This window comes from Myotis lucifugus, unplaced genomic scaffold (assembly GCF_000147115.1).
Source record: "Myotis lucifugus unplaced genomic scaffold, Myoluc2.0 scaffold_196, whole genome shotgun sequence".
Taxonomy (NCBI): Eukaryota; Metazoa; Chordata; class Mammalia; order Chiroptera; family Vespertilionidae; genus Myotis; species Myotis lucifugus.
In genome coordinates this window covers 415,586-430,826 of record NW_005871244.1, presented here as the reverse complement: position 1 = coordinate 430,826, position 15,241 = coordinate 415,586, and the positions used below count along the sequence as shown (strand labels likewise).

General features: G+C 48.8%; 1 protein-coding gene across 2 annotated transcripts; it reads left to right on the top strand.

The window, feature by feature from the left end:
- Positions 1-797: 797 nt before the first annotated feature.
- On the top strand, positions 798-11,846 carry ELK1 (ELK1, ETS transcription factor). 2 transcript variants are annotated; one of them, XM_014462992.2, is made up of 6 exons: positions 798-1,018; positions 5,257-5,500; positions 7,643-8,092; positions 9,169-9,615; positions 10,255-10,356; positions 10,440-11,846. In XM_014462992.2, the coding sequence occupies exons 2-6, from the start codon at positions 5,291-5,293 to the stop codon at positions 10,536-10,538; spliced, it is 1,308 nt and encodes a 435-aa protein (XP_014318478.1). In that variant the 5' UTR covers positions 798-1,018; positions 5,257-5,290; the 3' UTR covers positions 10,539-11,846. The 2 variants fall into 2 exon arrangements, with proteins under 2 accessions (XP_014318478.1, XP_023616686.1); XM_023760918.1 differs by lacking the exons at positions 798-1,018; positions 9,169-9,615; positions 10,255-10,356; positions 10,440-11,846 and adding exons at positions 3,563-3,586; positions 8,481-8,513.
- Positions 11,847-15,241: the final 3,395 nt, after the last annotated feature.

The following is a 15,241-nucleotide window of genomic DNA, read 5'->3' as shown; positions in this document are numbered from 1 at the left end:
AAAATATAACTTCAGACAGGTCAGGGTGGGGAGCAGATGGGAATGAAGAGGGCATTTGAGAGCTAGTTAAAAGGCTAGTTAGATGGGACTGTTCATTCATCAAACACTTTACTGAGCACCTAGTAAGTACCAGGCACTCTTCTAGGTGCTGGAGATGTGGGAGGGGAAAAAATAGGCAGAAATTCCTGCTCTTGTGGAACATACGTTTGTTAAAAGTGGAGGAGACAGACTATATAAATAAAACAAGTAAAAGATAGTATTTTAGACAAGTGCTAAGGAAGAAAAATGAAGTAGGGAAGGTAGGAATAGAGTAGTAGGGTGGTTAAAATCTTAGGCATAGGGCAGGCCTCATTTAGAAGGTGGCTCTTGAATTAAGGCCTGAAGGAGGTCAGAGAGGGAGGGAGCCATATGTGTAGTGGAAGAGTACACTGGACAGAAGGCACAGCTGATGCAAAGGCCCTGAGCTGGGATTGCGCCTGGCATGTTCAAGGCACACAAAGGAGGCCAGTGTAGCTGGAGCAGAGGAGAGAGGGATTGAAGGCGAGATCTGAGATATAAGGGGAGCCAGGTGGTAAATAGGTCTCAGTGATACATAAGGTTGGGGTGGAGGGGTTTGGAGAGGGAGAAGGATGACAGACTAGCAAATAGCTAACACCTCTTGAGTGTCTCCTGTGTGCCAGAGATACTTTTCTAAGTCCTTTACATATATTGACCTTTAATCCTCACAAACGCCTTTGAGAGTAGGTGTATTTTGAGGATAATGTACTCTGAGAATGAAATATCCCCATTTTACAGATGCAGAAACAGACTCAGAGAGGTTGAGTAACTTACTCAAAGTCACACAGCTAGAGCAGGGCCGAGGAGTATGAGGCTGAAGACCCAGAGAGAAGAACAGCTTTGCAAGGACAGACAGGTTATTCAGTGCGTTGGATCACAAGAGGAAGAATTAATTCTGCCTGGAAGATAATGGAACTTAATGATCGTGTGATAAAGGGTTCATCGTAGGGCAGGGAGAAAGGTACGTACATATCCTCAGAAATGGGAACTGGGTGAACTCACAGGGTGTCTTTGATGTGGTATGCCAAGCGTGTGCCCACCTCAGAGCTTTTGTACATGCTGTTCTCGCTGCCTATCCTTCCAGGTGATCAGGCCACAAACTTAGAATCATCCTTGGTTCCCATCTCATCCCTCTCTTGCATGTCAGCAAATCCCGCTGCTGCCACCACCATCTCTCACTTAGACTATTGCAGTAGCCTCTTCAGCCACTAGTCAGTTCTCACAAGAGCCAGAGGGATCCTGTTAACAACATCCATGTCACAGCCCTCTCGTGGCTCTTGTCTCACACAGAGTCAAAGTCCTTACGGGGCCGGAGAAAGGCTCCCTCAGTCTGGCCCCTGTTGCCCCTCGGTTCTCATCTCCTACTGGCCCCTAACGCCCTCCTGTCCAGCCATGCCAGACTCTTCTCTTCCTCCAACCTCAGGCTGTTCCCTCTGCCTACAAAACTGCTCCCCAGGTCGTCAGACCTGACTCCTTGACCTCTTTTAGGTCTTTGCTCAAATGTCACCTCCTCAGTGATGACCTTTCCCTGACTAGCCTTTAATAAAGAACTCCTTCCCTGTTTTATTTTTTCCCCATGGCTCTATCATCATCTGACATTCTTTACTTGTTTATCTTGTTTCTTGTCTGCCTTCCCCCCCACGGAAATGTCACTTTCACTAGCGCCCCTGGCCTACAGTAGGCACTCAATAAATGATTGCTGAATAAATGAGATGGAGAAAGGTAAACGCATTCAAAGAAGACAGGTTACTGGAGCTCTTATTAGGGGTCAAGTGGGAAATGTAATAATAAACAAAATATAAAACCCTGTGTGCTATTGAGGCTTGAAGCTAACTGTCAGATGGCACCTACATTGGTAGGTTCTGTTGCCCCTGAAAGAGAAACTGCTAAAATTGCCTGTCTTTGCCACCAGGAGTCACACTGAACTCTTAGTGCCTCTAAAGCAAGCAGGCCTTCGAAATAAACTCAGTGAGAGCTCCGATGCCAGGACTCTCTACTCTGGACACTCCATGGCGTTGTGGCTTGTATAATTGCCTAAAATTGTGTCTGCTGAATGAACTTTGAAACAGCTCAGACATAAGAGGATCACACTCGCCCTGCTGGTGTGGCTCAGTGGTTGAGCATCGACCAGTGAACCAATATCATTTTCCGGTGAGGGCACATGCCCAGGTTGAAGGCCTGATACCCAGTAGGGGGCGTGCAGGAGGCAGCTGATTGATGTTTCTCTTTCATCAATGTTTCTATCTCTCTATCCCTCTCCCTTAAAAAAATCAATAAAAATAGTTTTAAAAAAGAGGATCAGCCCTGGCCGGTTTGGCTAAGTGGATAGAGCATCGACCTGCGGACTGAAGGGTCCCAGGTTTGATTCCCAGTCAGGGGCACATACCCTGGTTTCAGGCTCAATCCCCAGTAGGGGGCGTGCAGGAGGCAGCCGGTCAATGATTCCCTCTCATCATTGATGTTTCTGTCTGTCTTCCTCCTTTTCTTCTCTGAAATCAATAAAAATAAAAAAGAGGATCATACTGTATATTTAATTATACAGATTAAAGAATTAAGCTATAAATAATAGAGGGAGGTTCTTTGACACCTGATTTGGAAGGTCTTATTCTTAACCCAACAATCCCAGCCAGTGAACAGTTGATTGACGAAAGCTCATTCTGTAAGGAATAGGAAGCTCATGTTTATTTCCAATTCATGCTCAGCAAAGAGAGCAGTTACGGGGGTACAGGGACGGTCCTGTTCTCTGCAGGACACACCGAAGGAGCAGCCAGTGTGAAGGGCGATTTAGCCTAATGGTTTGAGAGCTTAAACAACTAGAACCTGACTGCCTGGATCCCAATCCTGGCTCTGCCACTTAGAGCTGTGTGGCCTGTAGAAGTCATTTAGACATTGTGTGCCTCGGCTTCCTGCTCTATAAATTAGCAATCATCAGAGTACCTACATCCCAGAGTTGTGACGAGGGAGAAATGAGTCAGTCCTTAGAAAAATAACAGTACAGGTCTCTGTGCCCTTATCTGAAACCCTTGGGGCCAGATGTTTTCAGAATTGCGAGTTTTTCAGATTTGAAAAGGGTGACAAGGTGCACATCCAAGATGTTACATAACACCCTTAGTGAGCTCGGTAATCAGCCGCATTCAGATTTCTGCAGCAAAACGTACGAACAGTCACACTAAGTAGGGATCAATAAAGACCGCAAAGGGCCTTGTTTTGTGTCAGATCATGTTTTGCTGCCAAAATGGTTACAAAAGAAGCCTTCTGTTCTTAGAGCTTTTTGGAATAGCGAGTAATAGATTATGGACAAATTAGAAATGAATATTCGTTTAGAGCTTATCATATGCCTGGCATATTATATTTATTCTGTAAATAACCCTGTGAACTAGGTGGTATTATTATTACCCCTATTTTGCAGGTGGGGAAAGTGAGGCGCAGAGTTAAAGAACATGCCCCGGGATCGCACTGCTAACAAGTTGCAGAAGCAGGCAGGATTCCAGCCCTGGCAGTCTGGTTGTAGAGCCTGGGTGATTGTCCAGTAAGCCATGTTGCCTGATTGGAACAATGCCTGGCATGCATTAAGCACTCAATAAATGGTAGTGTAGCTGTTACCACGAAGGAGAACATACAGGGACAGTAGCAGGTCTGAGGAGTGTGGGTAGAGGGACAGAGAGAGGAAGGCAGGCATTCGGCTCCAGAAAGGCTTCATAAAGGCAAGGCCCCTGGTGCCAGGACTTGAACGATGAGGAAGACTTCTAGGCAGAGGAACGGAGCCCCACATGGAGTGAACAGCCTTTGAGGGGAGCTGGCAGAAGGAACCTCCTGGAAAACTTTGATGTTTGATGTGGTAGAAAATGCAAATGGAGCCAAAACCGGTTTGGCTCAGTGGATAGAGCGTCGGCCTGCGGACTGAAGGGTCCTAGGTTCGATTCCGGTCAAGGGCATGTACCTGGGTTGCGGACACATCCCTAGTAGGAGATGTGCAGGAGGCAGCTGATCGATGTTTCTCTTTCATCTCCCTTCCTATCTGTAAAAAATCAATAAAATATTAAAAAAATTTAATGTTTAAAAAAAAAAAAAAGAAAATGCAAAAAAAAAAAGAAAATGCAAATGGAGGCTAGCTTTGTATTTCCTGCTGTAACAAATAAATTTAGCTGCTTAAAACAACACAAATTTAACATATCACAGTTCTGTCAATCAGAAGCCCAGCACAGGTCTCGACACCAGACGAAAGCCAGGTGTCAGCAGCTCTGCATTCCTTTCTGGAGGCTCCAGGGGAGGGTGCGTTTCCTGCTCGCTCAGGTTGTTGGCAGAAATCAGTTCCCTGAGGTGGTAGGATTGAGGTCCCTGCTTCCTTACTGGCTGTCAGCCAAGGGCCATTCCCAGCTTTTAAGAGGCCACCACATTCCATCTTCAACTAGCAGTGGCAGGTTGAGTCCCTCTCATGCTTTGAATCACTCCTGCCTCTTCTGTCATTGTCTCTCTCTGAGCTGCCTTTCTCCCGCTTTCTTCTACTTTTATTAAGAGTTCATGTGAGCCCTAACCGGTTTGGCTCAGTGGATAGAGCGTCGGCCTGCGGGCTGAAGGGACCCAGGTTCGGTTCCGGTCAAGGGCATGTACCTTGGTTGCGGGCACATCCCCAGTAGGGGGTGTGTAGGAGGCAGCTGATTGATGTTTCTCTCTCATCGATGTTTCTAACTCTCTATCCTTCTCCCTTACTCTCTGTAAAAAATCAATAAAATATATATTTTTTTAAAAAGAGTTCATGTGATTAGATTGAGCTTGCCCAAATAATCCAGAATAATCTCCCCATTTTAAAGTCTGTGACCTTAAATTCATCTGCAAAGTTCCTGTTGACATGTAATGTAATATACTCACAAGCTCCAGAGTTTAGGGTATGGACATCTTTGAGGGGGGGTATTACTCTCTCTACCACAGCCTGCGCTCTGGCCCCCAAATATTCACATTTATCCCACATGCAAAATTCATTCATGCTCTCCTAGTGCCTCCCAAAGTCTCATCCCATTACAGGGGTCATCCAAAGCCTGGCTGAGGAGCTTAGAATTGAGTTTGAGGGTATTTAGGGATTGATGGTGGGCTTTGGGGACAGAGGTGGGAGCAAGATTGCAAGAAAAGAATCCTCCTCCTGCTGGTCTCTGCCCCTCCCTGTGTCCACAGCCTCTTAGCTCTGAACCATCTGCCCTCCAGGTACCCCTGGGATGGCGTGAGCACTCCCCCCGCGATGGACCCCTCTGTGACGCTGTGGCAGTTTCTGCTGCAGCTGTTGAGAGAACAAGGCAACGGCCACATTATCTCCTGGACCTCACGGGATGGCGGTGAGTTCAAGCTGGTGGATGCCGAGGAGGTGGCCCGGCTGTGGGGACTGCGCAAGAACAAGACCAACATGAATTATGACAAGCTCAGCCGGGCTTTGCGGTACTACTATGATAAGGTAAGGCCTCACAGGTCAGGGCAGGGAACCCCCCTTTTTATATCAGTGATTTCATTTTCTTAACTGCTATAGCTATAACTTTGAAACCAACATTAAACGTTATCATTTCTTACCTTATCCTCTGGTACTCTCAGACCAATGTTGGGGGCTCCCCCAAACATTTTATCTCAGTTATTTTCTTGTCTTACTGCCTTGGCTAAAACCTTCAAAGTAATGCTGTCCCACTACACCCCACATAACACTTCATTTTCTTACCTTATTCCTATAGCAGAACTTTTGCAAATAGTATTAATAACTTTTTCTCCTGTGCTTTGGGACCCCTGAACAAGTCCTAGATTCCTCCAGTTATTTCATAATCTGCTGTTGTTCCAGAATAAGAATTGCAGAAGATTCTTCTTAGAATCAAAACCTCCATGACAGTATCATACTAAGCTTTCCCCATCTCATCCGCTGAGACCCTTAACATTTATCAATTATCTCCTTTTCTTCTGTTATTCCTTTAGCTAAAACCTCCCAAACAACATATATAATGCCAGCCCCGCACCCCATCCTCTTGTGTTTTCAGAGCAACACTGGTCTACCCCAATGTCTATAGCAATTATTTTATTTTATCATCTTATTCCTGTAGTGAAATTTTCCTCATCCTCTCACACCAGCACTGGATTTGCCCTTTCCCCCAATATTTATACCAGTTATTTAATTTTCTTTCTTTACCTGAAACTTCCAAAACAATATTAATGAGAAACACAAAGCCACCCTGACCAGCATTAAGATGTCCTCAGGGTACTGCAGTGCCATCCTTCAGGTGTCTCTTTTTTTAAAAATATATTTTATTGATTTTTTACAGAGAGGAAGGGAGAGGGATAGAGAGTTAGAAACATCGATGAGAGAGAAACATCGATCAGCTGCCTCCTGCACACCCCCTAACTGGGGATGTGCCCGCAACCAAGGTACATGCCCTTGACCGGAATCGAACCTGGGACCCTTCAGTCCGCAGGCCGACGCTCTATCCACTGAGCCAAACCGGTTAGGGCTTCAGGTGTCTCTTATCCCCCAGAGCAGCCCTGGACCTATGCTGCACACAGTTCATCATTTATTCCATTTTTATATTTTATTTCTTCAGCTCAAACCTCCAAAACAATATGAATAATGAGGCTACCTCACTGTGCTCTGAGATCCTCTAGATCTGTCCTGAAATACCCCAAACATGCTCTGGGACCCACCTAAGCCAGCCTTGAGATTCTCCCCAAATTTATGTCGACATTTTAATGTTCTTGTCTAGTTGCTATCAGTTACTTCATTTTCGAATTGCCTTAGCTTAAACCTCCACAAAAGTATTAAGAATGTGGCTCCTCACCCTGTCCTCCCCACTGATCTTGTCCTGTTCCACTTCTGTGTCAATAGCTTTAAATAATCCTCTATATTAGTAATTCATCACCACATTCTTCTACATTAATGTACTCTCTTCCAACATTTATATCAGTTACTTCATTTTCCTGTCTATCTGCATTAGCTAGACGCCAAAACTGTGTCCTGGCAGCCACCCCCAAGGTGTGACCCTGTTAACCCAAGACACCCCTGGTTCCTAGAGCCAGGAGGAAAGTCTGCTTCTGCACCTGCTCCCCTTTGTGGGCCCATCATGGAAAGGAGCCACTAGGTGTGAGGGGGTGTCTGAGATGCCGGTGGGGGAATCAGACTGATGGAGATGAAGAGTGACAGAGGAGACTTGGGGGAGGGGGGTTGGAGGGGGGAGATACAGAGAGGAGACAGGGAAAGGGGAGAAGGGCAGTAGACTAAAGGAAGAATTGTGGAGGGGAGAATAGAGAAGGGGGAGCATCTTATTCCTGTAGTGAAATTTTCCTCATCCTCTCACACCAGCACTGGAAAAAACTGGAGGAGAAGGGAAGAGCCCCCAAATTGAGAGAGGAGGGCGGTGAGATGTGAAATAGGCCGGGAGGGGGACCATATGGAGAGACAGAACACGGAGGCGGCATGGTGTATATGTAAAAAGACAGGAGACGGACAACAGGGGGAAAAGGCCCTAGGAGACACACCCCCTTCACCCACCCCCCCCAATCCACACTCTCCTTCCACCCTGGCCCGCCCTTCTAAGGCCCCCTATCCTGTCTCCTCCCTTCCCAGAACATCATCCGCAAAGTGAGTGGCCAGAAGTTCGTCTACAAGTTTGTGTCCTATCCCGAGGTCGCAGGGTGCTCCACTGAGGACTGTTCGCCCCAGCCTGAGGTGTCTGTCACCTCCACTGTGGCAAATGTGGCCCCCGCTGCTGCACATGCTGTCCCCGGGGACACTGCCTCTGGGAAGCCAGGCACACCCAAGGGTGCAGGAATGGCAGGCCCAGGTGCCTTGGCTCGAAGCAGCCGGAACGAGTACATGCGCTCAGGCCTCTATTCCACCTTCACCATCCAGTCCCTGCAGCCACAGCTACCGCTGCCCCTGCATCCGAGGTCCATCTCAGTGCTTTCCAACACCGCCCCAGCAGGAGCCGCAGCGCCCCCCTCGGGGAGCAGGAGCACCAGTCCAAGCCCCTTGGAGGCCTGCCTAGAGGCTGAGGAAGCTGGCCTACCTCTGCAGGTAAGAGCTGGAATATGGAAATTCAGTAGGAGGGATGTCCAATTTCCTGATGAGGAGGGGGAAGAGAAGGGACATAAACGTTCTATAAAAGGAGCTGTGGTTGGAGGAGGGACACAGACGTCCCCTTGGAGAAAGGGGAGGTGCGCTAAGCTAGTACTGAAGGAGATTAAGTGTGCTAGAGTTAGTAGTACACCAACTTGTATTAGGTGTGCAGAACTTTCATATTTGCTTAATGCACTGGTTCTTTCACTTCGGCACTCCCACAATCAACTAAAGGGCTTTTTAACCCACAGGTTGCTGGGGTGCACCCCCAGTGTTTGTGATTAGATGGGTCTGGGGATGGGCCCAAGATTTTGCATTTTTATTTATTTACTTTTATTGATTTCAGAGAGGAAGGAAGAAATAGAAATAACAATGATGAGAGAGATTGATTGGCTGCCTCCTGCACGCCCCCCACTGGGGATCGCCGCAAGTCGGCATGTGCCTTGACTGGGAATCGAACCATAACATTCTGGTTCTTAGGTGGTTCTTCGGTCGAGGCTCAACCACTGAGCCACGCTGGCTGGGCTAGAATTTGCATTTTTAACTAGCTTCCAGACGCCACTGGTCCTTAAAGAAAAAAATTGTTTAATATATTTTATTGATATTTTTACAGAGAGGAAGGGAGAGGGATAGAAAGTTAGAGACATCCATGAGAGAGAAACATCGATCAGCTGCCTCCTGCACACACCCTACTGGGGATGTGCCCGCAACCAAGGTAAATGCCCTTGGCCGGAATCGAACCTGGGACCCTTCAGTCCGCAGGCGGATGCTCTATCCACTGAGCCAACCCGGTTAGGGCTAGAGAAAAATTTTTGAGAACTGCTTTCATGACTTCGGGCAGTATCCCTGGGAGTCCAGCCCTGTCCCCAGATAGGAGAAGCTGCCCCAGAAGAAGCCCTGCTTCCTTGGCGAAGTCTAGCCCTGTGGAGGAGCTGCCCCTTGTGCAGTTATGCCCCCAGTACCCAGTCCCACTCTCGAAGGGGAGTCATTGCTTCGCCACCCCAGCAATCCATACAGCCTCCCTCCTCTCCCAGGTCATTCTGACCCCGCCTGAGGCCCTGAACCTTAAATCAGAAGAAGCGAATGTGGAGCCCTGCTTGGGTCGGCCACAGCCCCCAGAAGTGAAAGTGGAAGAGCCCGAGGAAGAGCCCCGCACCGCAGCCAGTGGGGAGGCGGGGTATGCACCGGAAGCCCCGAGGGCCGGGCGGGAAGTCCCTCCTGCAGAGGGCGCATCTGCCCGGCATCCTGCGGTTGTTATGGAGACTGCAGGGCCGGTAGGCGGCCTCGGAGCGTCCACAGCTTCCTGCACGGAGATCGCCCAGCCTCAGAAGGGCCGCAAGCCCCGGGACCTGGAGCTCCCACTCAGCCCTAGCCTGCTAGGTGGGCCAGGGCCCGAACGGACTCCAGGATCGGCCACTGGCTCCGGTCTGCAGGCACCCGGGCCAGCGCTGACGCCATCCCTGCTGCCTACGCACACATTGGTGAGTGCCTGCGCAGGGTGGGTCTGGCTCCCGGGACGCACACATTGGTTAATGCCTGCGGAGGGGCAGGGGCTGGCTCCCGGGACCAATGGGATTGGTGGAGAGGCAGTAGACCCCGGCCCTGGGGTTATCTATCGGAGTGAGCTGGGAGGGTGCAGCCTTCGAGGGCAACTGGTTGCAGGGACAGGGCTTGATTAAAGAAGGGCAAGAGCGAGACTCCAAGGCTGAGGGATCTTGGTCAGAATGAAGGGCAAGTGTGGGGAGTTTTGTGGGAGGATCAAAGGACTGAGAGGCCTTGGGTAGCAACCGTTTCTAAGAGGCATGAGGAACCTGAGTGGGGCTTTTTGGTCTGGGATTTGCTTAGCGGGCCTCCTGTGAGGTATAAGGGTGGGACAGAGGAATTGGAGGTTGAACCTGAGCTATTGGGATGGTGACTTGTGAGGTTTGAAAGGGTCGTCCATGTAAAGTTGAAGAGATGTCACAGGCATGGCCTTAGTAGTTATGGTCTAGGCCTGTGCACTTTCCGTGCGTGATCTCGGAAGTCCGAGTAGGATTTCTGGTGGGACTGGAACCAAGTTACTTCCATTGTCCCACTTGCCCTCTCTGCTCACTTGAGCTCCAACCACCCCTTCCCCACAGACCCCGGTGCTGCTGACGCCCAGCTCGCTGCCCCCCAGCATTCACTTCTGGAGCACCCTGAGTCCCATTGTACCCCGTAGCCCGGCCAAGCTCTCCTTCCAGGTAGGCTCCTCCCTCCATCTCAGAGTGGGTGAGAGAACCTAGCACGGCCCCCACCCATGACCTCTCCCTATTTCTGTTCCCAGTTTCCATCCAGTGGCAGCGCCCAGGTGCACATCCCCTCCATCAGCGTGGATGGCCTCTCAACCCCCGTGGTGCTCTCCCCAGGGCCCCAGAAGCCATGACTACCACCGCCACCACCCCTTGCTGGGGTGACTTATGCCCTGAACTTCTCTCCAGCCAGCCGTCTCAAGGAGAAACAGAAACATAGCTCAGCTGACAGACTTGTGCTGAGGTCAGGGTGGGGTGGGGATTCTTAGGAAGAAGGATGTCTCAATGATTCTTCCACAGAAAACATACAGTTTCTCTCTTCTTGGTCAGTCCCCCAGTGGCCGCCCTTACACGTCTCCTACCGCAGTGGTCGGGGGGCGGTTTATTTATTTATTTTTTGAAGGCCACTGGGAGGAGCCTGGCCCAACTTTTTTTTGGGGGGGGGAGTGGTGAGGACATCTCCCCCAGCTCCACATTTCCCCCCCAAGATGAGACAATCAGGGTCTGGCTTGAGAAGGACCTTTCTTTATTTATTTCTCAGCCTGCCCTTGGGAAGCTGAGGGAGCCCTGGCTCCATTTTGGGGTGTGGGTAGAAGAGCTAGCTTGTTGCGGTTTCTTATTTCTAGCTATCCCCAAGGGTCCAGGAAGAATTTGTGCCATTAAATGGTTCGGGAGTCTTGACCAAGTCAGACTCACACCCTTGGGAGAGGGATTCCCACCCCCACCCCCGGCCTTTGGCCTTTTTCTCAGACAGCCTGTCCTTTGTCGGCCACCTTTTTGGCTGGGGGCAAATGCCCCTTTTCTTCTGTCCCTGAGAAGCCATTCCTGTGTCTGCCAAATTCCTGGGGTCCTGCCTCTTACCTCCCAATGGAGGGTTTTTTTGTGGGAGTGGTCCCCGTCTGGGGGACCCCTCCAGCCAGTACTCCAGGTCTTCCTGTCCCCCGCCCTCTGCCATTTTGATAGTATAATCTATTTTTAAACTGGGCTTTTAGACGGGGAGAGGGGGCATCTCTTCCTATATCTGAGATGGGGTGGGTGGGAAGGAAGGGATTTGGGGGGGGGAAATCTTCCTGCTGCCCCCAAGTGTTTATTTTTGATACCACATGTGTATTTTCAGCTCCCTCCCTCCCAGCCCCCCAATTTCCTGCGGGCGGGTACAAAGGACCCTTTAAGTGTCCCTGGAGTTGGGAGGGAGGAATAGGAGGGCATAAAGCCTGTCCTGTCTGAATTCCAGGCTGGAGAGGGTGGGTTCAGAGGACTCCTGCGCTCACCGCCTGTCAGCACCGGCCCAGCCCAGGCCTGGGGCCCTGGGGGGTGGTGATTTGGGGGACGGTGCTACGCCTGTCTCCACTGTTCGTTTTACTTCCCCCCAAATGGCTTTTTTTTCTAAGAGTACCAGAGAATGGGGAATTGTTCCTGTAAATATATATTTTTAAAGGTGATGCTGGAGGCTGCTTGCATTTTTTTTCCCTCTGGGGACTGAGTGTGACAAGCATTATATGTATAAAAGGCAGTGATGGTGTGAGATTGATTGTGAGAGAGAAAGTATGATATTGTGTGTCAGAAACAGTAGATCTGTAACCAGGTGTGAAAAAACAAAAACAAAAACTAGAAAGCTGCGATTGTATATGTGTGTGTGAGAGAGTGGAAGTTATAACCACAAACTTGACATTGTGTCTGTGTGAGAATTGTGTCTTTGTGTCAGGAAATCACCATAAAAATGAGTGAGTGATGAAGGTACTGTATAAGACACTGGTGGTGTGTGTGAAGTAATGTTTATGAGAAGGTAGTGGGGACTGCAGACCAGACCAGTCACTGTATGACAAGACGATGGTGAGCAAGACAAATTGAGTGATCAAAACAAGGTGTGAGTGCCCTAGCTGGTGTGGCTCAGTGGATAGAGCATCAGCCTGCAGACTGAAGGGTCCCAGGTTTGATTCCAGTCAAGAGCACATGCCCGGTTGCAGGCTTGATCCCCAGTAGGGGGCGTGCAGGACGCAGCCGATCAATGATTCTCTCTCATCCTTGATGTTTCTCTCTCTCTCTCTTCCTCTCCCTTCCTCTCTGATATCAATAAAAATATATTTAAAAATTTAAAAAACAAAGTGTGAGAGCCTGTGGGTATAAAAGTGTGGTAGCGCTTGCCAGGGACTGTGTGCAGGTGAAAAACTTCATTATATGTCAGCAGGTGGCTCAGTGTCGGAAGATGGATTGTGTGTGAAGCTGTTCATGGAAGGCTGTCATATCAGCTAAAATCATGGGAGCGTATGTGTGAGAAGTTGGTTGTATGAGAAAATGGCTGTGAGCCTAAGTGTATGTCTGAGACAAAATACGAGAATGCGTGATTATGTGTATGAATACTGTTCATGTGAGACTAGCAAAGACTGAGGAACTGGAAAAAATCTGTGACTGGGAGAGTATGAGAGGCTGTGATCGTGTGTGTGTGTGTGTGTGTGTGTGTGTGTGTGTACGTGCACGAACATAAAACTAGTTGAAAATTAATTGACAGTTAACTACTCCAGTCTAGCCCACAGGTTCAGGGACTGAGAGAAAATGATGAGACTAAGTGTGTCTGAAATGGTACAAGAGGCCACATAACTGTAAGAGATGATAAGTAACAAGTCAGAAAGAAAATTGAGTGAGCAGTCATGTGAGAGTATGTGAGTCTGTGAAACACGTTTCATAGAAGAGTGTAAGTCACAGACTATATTTTTGTGAAAAACTGAGAATACGGGACACTGAGAGACCATGTGATTGGTATGTACAAGAAACCAGCCAAGCCCTGGCCAGTTTTCTCAGTGGTTAGAGTGTTGACCCACAGACCAAAGGGTCACGGGTTCATTCCCAGTCAAGGGCACATACCTCAGTTGCAGGTTCCCCAGCCCTGGCAGGTGTGTGTGCAGGAGGCACCAGTCAATGTACCTCTCACATCAATGTTTCTCTCTCTCCCCGCTTCTTCCCCTCTTCCACTCTCTAGAAAATCAATGGGAAAAAAATACCTTCAGGTGAGGATTTAAAACAAAGATTTTAAAAAAGAAACCAGCAAAGCTATAATTATGTGTGAATGTCTATGATAAGCTAACTGATGAAAATGATGGTGTAAATGGCTGAGACAGGCCATGAGAGACTGTGTGTCTAAGGCTTATTGAGAGCCTAGTACCAATTGTGAATTAGTGACCACAGATGTCAGATACTGACCGAGGGAAAGTGATCCGGACACTGAATGAGTGACCGAGGCAGTGTCTGAGAAGCCGATTGCATGGGCATGTGAAAAACTTTGCAAGAGACTTTCTTAAAGGCTGTCAGTCAAACACTGGTATGTTGGAAGCTGCTTGAGAAGAAATGTGCGATGAGGCGGCAGACAATGTCTGAGGTACTGTGTGATTATGTATGTGTGTGAGACTCTGAGCTATAATCAGAGACTGTGGGGCCGTGAGTGTGAAGAGGTAGGAGAGGGTGATTTTGTGTGTGTGAAGAAACTTCATGAGAAGCCAGTGGTGGCTATAAGTCAGTGGCTATTTGTGTATGTGCGAAAATGACGGCCTGTGTGGTTAAAACATCTTATCAATAGGTCTGACACTGTTGCATGTGGAAAACTGACTGGTGCGAGTCAATATTGGTCATATTGGCCAAATGAGACAGGCTATAAGGCATGATCTTGGCCCTGGCCGGTTGCTCAGTGGTTAGAGCGTCAGCCCATGCACTGAAAGGTCCCAGGTTCAATTCCCAGTCAAGGGCACATACCTGGGTTGCAGGTTCTGATCCCTGGCCCGGTCAGGTTGCGTGCGGAAAGCAACCAATTGATGTGTTTCTCTCACATTGACGTTTCTCTCTCTCTCTCTCTCTCTCTCTCTCTCTCTCTCTCTCTCTCTTTCCCCCCCTCCCCTCACTCTCTCTAAAAATCACTGGAGCCCAGCTGGCATGGCTCAGTGGTTGAGCATCTACCTATGAACTAGGAGGTCATGGTTCAATTCCTAGTCAGGGTACATGCCTGAGTTGCAGGCTCAATCTCCAGTGTGGGGGCATGCTGGAGGCAGTGGATCAATGATTCTCATCATTGATGTATCTATCTCTCTCTCCCTCTCCCTTCCTCTCTGAAATCAATAAAGATATATTTAAAAACATCCATGGAAAAAATATTCTCTGGTAAGGATTAACAGCAACAAAAAGACATAATCGTGTGTATGAATTGTTAGTAGGAGACAGTCATAAAACTGGGAATCGGTGACAGAAAATTACTCCTTTCGTGAGTGACTGAGAGACTGTCTGAGAAACCATGTGATCCAGTATGTATGTGAGCCTGTTTGCAAGAGACTACAGGAGAGGCCATAAATCCAGGACCGTGTGTGACTATGTCTAAAAATAGGAAGGGAAAATGACAGACTGAAGGGGACCGCATGAGAACACAGACCAAACGAGCCAGGCCTGTGGGAAAGTCCTCTCTTGCTTGTCCTCATTCTCCGCAGGCCCCTCCTCCTCAGCCCCATGCTCCATTTCCCCTCAGCTCTCCAAAACTTGAAATGCTGGACTTCCCCCTGGGACTTGGCCTGGGTTCCCTTCCCTCTTCTCAGGAACTCTGGTCCAATCCGGGCCCTGGGGACGCTGCTTATTCCCCAACCCCCTTAATGCCCACATTTTTCTCTCTAACCTAGACTCTTCCTCCTAGCACTTCACAGAATCTCTAAAGTTTTGTTGATTTCATTTATTTCTGCATTCAGCAAAAAATGTTTATTAAGCCCTGCAGACACAGCAGTTAGCATGCGAGACAAAAATCCCTACCCTTGCTTTAGCCCAGTGGTCAGCAAACTGCGGCTCGAGAGCCACATGTGGCTCTTTG